Source organism: Trichechus manatus, unplaced genomic scaffold (genome assembly GCF_000243295.1).
Source record: "Trichechus manatus latirostris isolate Lorelei unplaced genomic scaffold, TriManLat1.0 scaffold00025, whole genome shotgun sequence".
Taxonomy (NCBI): domain Eukaryota; kingdom Metazoa; phylum Chordata; class Mammalia; order Sirenia; family Trichechidae; genus Trichechus; species Trichechus manatus.
The window spans coordinates 19,504,483-19,507,627 of NW_004443961.1; the positions used below are offsets into that span (position 1 = coordinate 19,504,483).

At 37.7% G+C, this 3,145-nt stretch overlaps 1 protein-coding gene across 1 annotated transcript in view; it reads right to left on the reverse strand.

Annotated features, from left to right (window-relative positions):
- The window catches only part of MLLT3 (MLLT3 super elongation complex subunit), a 300,966-nt gene that overhangs the window by 72,607 nt on the left and 225,214 nt on the right, over positions 1-3,145 (reverse strand). The window contains exon 5 of the mRNA XM_023728567.1: positions 1,294-2,229. Coding sequence (XP_023584335.1) covers positions 1,294-2,229 — 936 coding nt within the window. The remainder of the gene's footprint in view (positions 1-1,293; positions 2,230-3,145) is intronic.

Below are 3,145 nucleotides of genomic sequence, written 5' to 3' on the forward strand. Positions count from 1 at the left end.
GCTCCTAACTGATCTTCTGTTAAAATGTCAAGATTGGCTATAGAGAGGAAGGAGGAGGTAGGTGGCCTATGGACCACTCTGAGGATGGGTGTCAACACCATGTCCTGACCCCGGCTAGCCAAAACAGTCAATGCAAATTCAGGACAGGGAAGCTGCTACTAAAGCCTCCTACCCCTTGTCAGAATTTGAACTGGGGACACTTGTGGGACAACCCCATAGGGTAGAAAGAAAAGTTTTCTGAAATTGTCAGCAATATCTGGCCAGCCATCTTATATGACCATTGTTTAAAAATTCTAATAAGCAAAAGTAAGATTATTGGGGCTGATCATGACTGACAAGTAACTGAAGAAGGCCAAAGTTGAAGAAAGAGAAAAATGAACATAAAGTCACAGTAAATGTTTATTCTCCAGAAATAGATAGAACGTCTTTTGAATTACCAACAGTCTTGTCACTAGAAGTGATAAGATTTCTTCCACTGGTAAGAAGTTAGACGAGATAAACCGAAAGTCCCCTTCAACTCTGAGAAATCTGTAATTATAAGACTAAATCCCACTATCAGGTAACTTTTTTTTTTTTTTTAATACGACGGTCAGATAGGCACCTACAAAGGAAAATGCATCCACTGACAAAAACTTTTAGTGAAGATCATGCTGACCCTTTCAAATTAGGGGCTGTATGATGCAGAAAAAATGTAAACATTTAATTTTCAAAATAGCCACTTGGTTTCACAGACATATATACATGTCAAAACTTATCAAATAATAAATCTTAAATATGTGTAGTTTGTTATATAAAATTTGCATTAATAAAGCTGTAAAAAATACTATCACCAGCTTTCCATCTATATCACAAGTTACTTCATCCACTGAACAGAAGAGCAACATGGCTGCACCCCAATATTTTCTGTTTCTCTTTTAAATTATGTTCACTTGTATTCAAGTTTTATTGCACTCCTCTCACCTTCCTAAACCAAATCCTTGAAAACATAGTAATCAAGCTCTAAGGAGTACCTAAATCTTTCTGCTGCTCTTCAAATGACCCATTACCATACTACAGAATATAGCTTCCTTTAATAACTTTAATCACAGCCTGAAAATCTGCAGATTCCTCAGTGATTTCATTTCTTCCCTTCTATTAGTTAAGGAAACTCATTTCTAGGCCGTGTCTACTTCCATGCTACCATCTTAGTGGTCTGACGTTTCTTTTCTTTCTTCATTATTTATCGTGAAGCTATCTGAACTAAAATCTGAAAAAACAATAAAGGAAAGGAGGGAAATCAACAAGACTACTCACATCAGATTTAGAGGACATATTCTCCTCCACGTCTGAATCATTGGGATCCACAATATCATCAAAGGGTGGTAAAGTTGATTTCTTCTTCTCTGATGTCTCACTTTCAACTTTGACCTTTCCCATCTTGACATGAGATTTATCTTTTATCTGTTTTTTGTCAGCAGAACAAGTGAGTATCAGTGGTGGCGCGCTAGAAAAACTTTTAAATAAAGCCTCTGAGCTACTCTTTTTCCTTTTTTTGGCTGAGAGTTCTTCAGAATCTGAAACGGGGGGCCTTTTACTAGGAGCCTTCTTATCTTGCTGTCCACTGGTGACGGTGAGTAAGCTACTGTCCGCTTTTGGCTCTTTTGACATAGGTTTAGGTTCCTTGAAGGCCATCTTAGGAACTATTTTTTCTTCTTTCAGTGGTTTATTTTCTTTGGGTTTCTTAGAGGATTCTTTGGAAGATTTGTTGTGATCCCTGGAAGGTTCTTTGAAGGCACTTTTATGTTCTCTGGAGTCTTTAGAAGGTTTTTCCTTGTGCTCCTTCATTAATTTGTGAGGCTTTGAAAAACTGGTACTACTGCTGCTGCTGCTGCTGCTGCTACTGCTGCTGCTGCTGCTGCTGCTGCTGCTGCTGCTGCTACTGCTGCTACTGCTGCTGCTACTGCTGCTGCTGCTGCTGCTGCTGGTGTGAACACTCCTGTTAGGGTCCTGCAGGAAGACAGGAGAGAAATGAAACTCAAAGCTAAACATCAGGGCAGAGTCAGCAGCCAACTTTCTTGAGTGCGCTCTGCATGAAGTGATCAAAACTGTTCTTAAACTGATTCTATATAAACCAACTACCACAATGGAACAGGTGGGAAGAGTGTATGTGAGAAACACAGAGAGGGCGACCATTATCAAGGAATTGAACGAAGCAAGTTGTTTTCTTAAAATCATTAGAATCACGGAGTTTTAAAGCATTTCAACTCAACAGATGTTAAATAAATGCTTGTCCTAGAAGATACAAAGATGGATAACACACCGCCCCCACTCTTAATAACTACAGGTATCTATGATTCATACTTGCTGCCAGAGCCACCTGTGTAACATGCTATGACAACAGAAACCGAACCTGAGGCCGTCGAGTCGATTCCGACAACAAAAAGAGGAATAATTAATGCTGTTGGGGACCTAGGGAAGAATAATCCAGAAATCTATAGAGAAGTAAATTTATAGAGATTTATAAAGAATTGGGTCATAGAGAATATGCAGGTAATTACTAGAAAGAAAAGAAGGAAATGGTACTTGGAGACCAGGGGTCAGATGAACTAAGACAATAAGGCAGCAAAGTACAGATTGTATTTGGGGAATAGCAACCAGATACAGCACAGAACAGAGAGAAAGTAGAAAAATAGCCCAGCATCACATAGTGAAGGCAGGTAATATTACATTTTAAATAGCTTTTCAATTTAAAGAATCCCAAGACCACCAAAAGAAAAATCAAAATAATTCTCAACATGAGATAAAAAGAAAAATTTTTAATGCCATCCAAAATTTATCAGTTAAGGAATATGCCTCTCACCCACTAGCAAAAAAAAAAAAGGAATCTAGATTAGAACAAAGATTTCACCTAAAAGTTAAATGGACCAAAAAAGTCTTTAGCAATTATTGCTGTGTAATCATGAGAAAGGAGTTACTTGCTGTCTATTTCATTTTAAATGTGCTTTTTTTTTTTTTTTGGCTCATATACACACTGCAGCATATATAACCTATATACAACCTTTCTGTTTAGGAATATAATCTAAGTCCATACTTACCATATTTGTGAACCTCTACTATTAATAGTAAGCTTAAGAAACAGAAGTAGATCCTGGACATGCAAAAATCC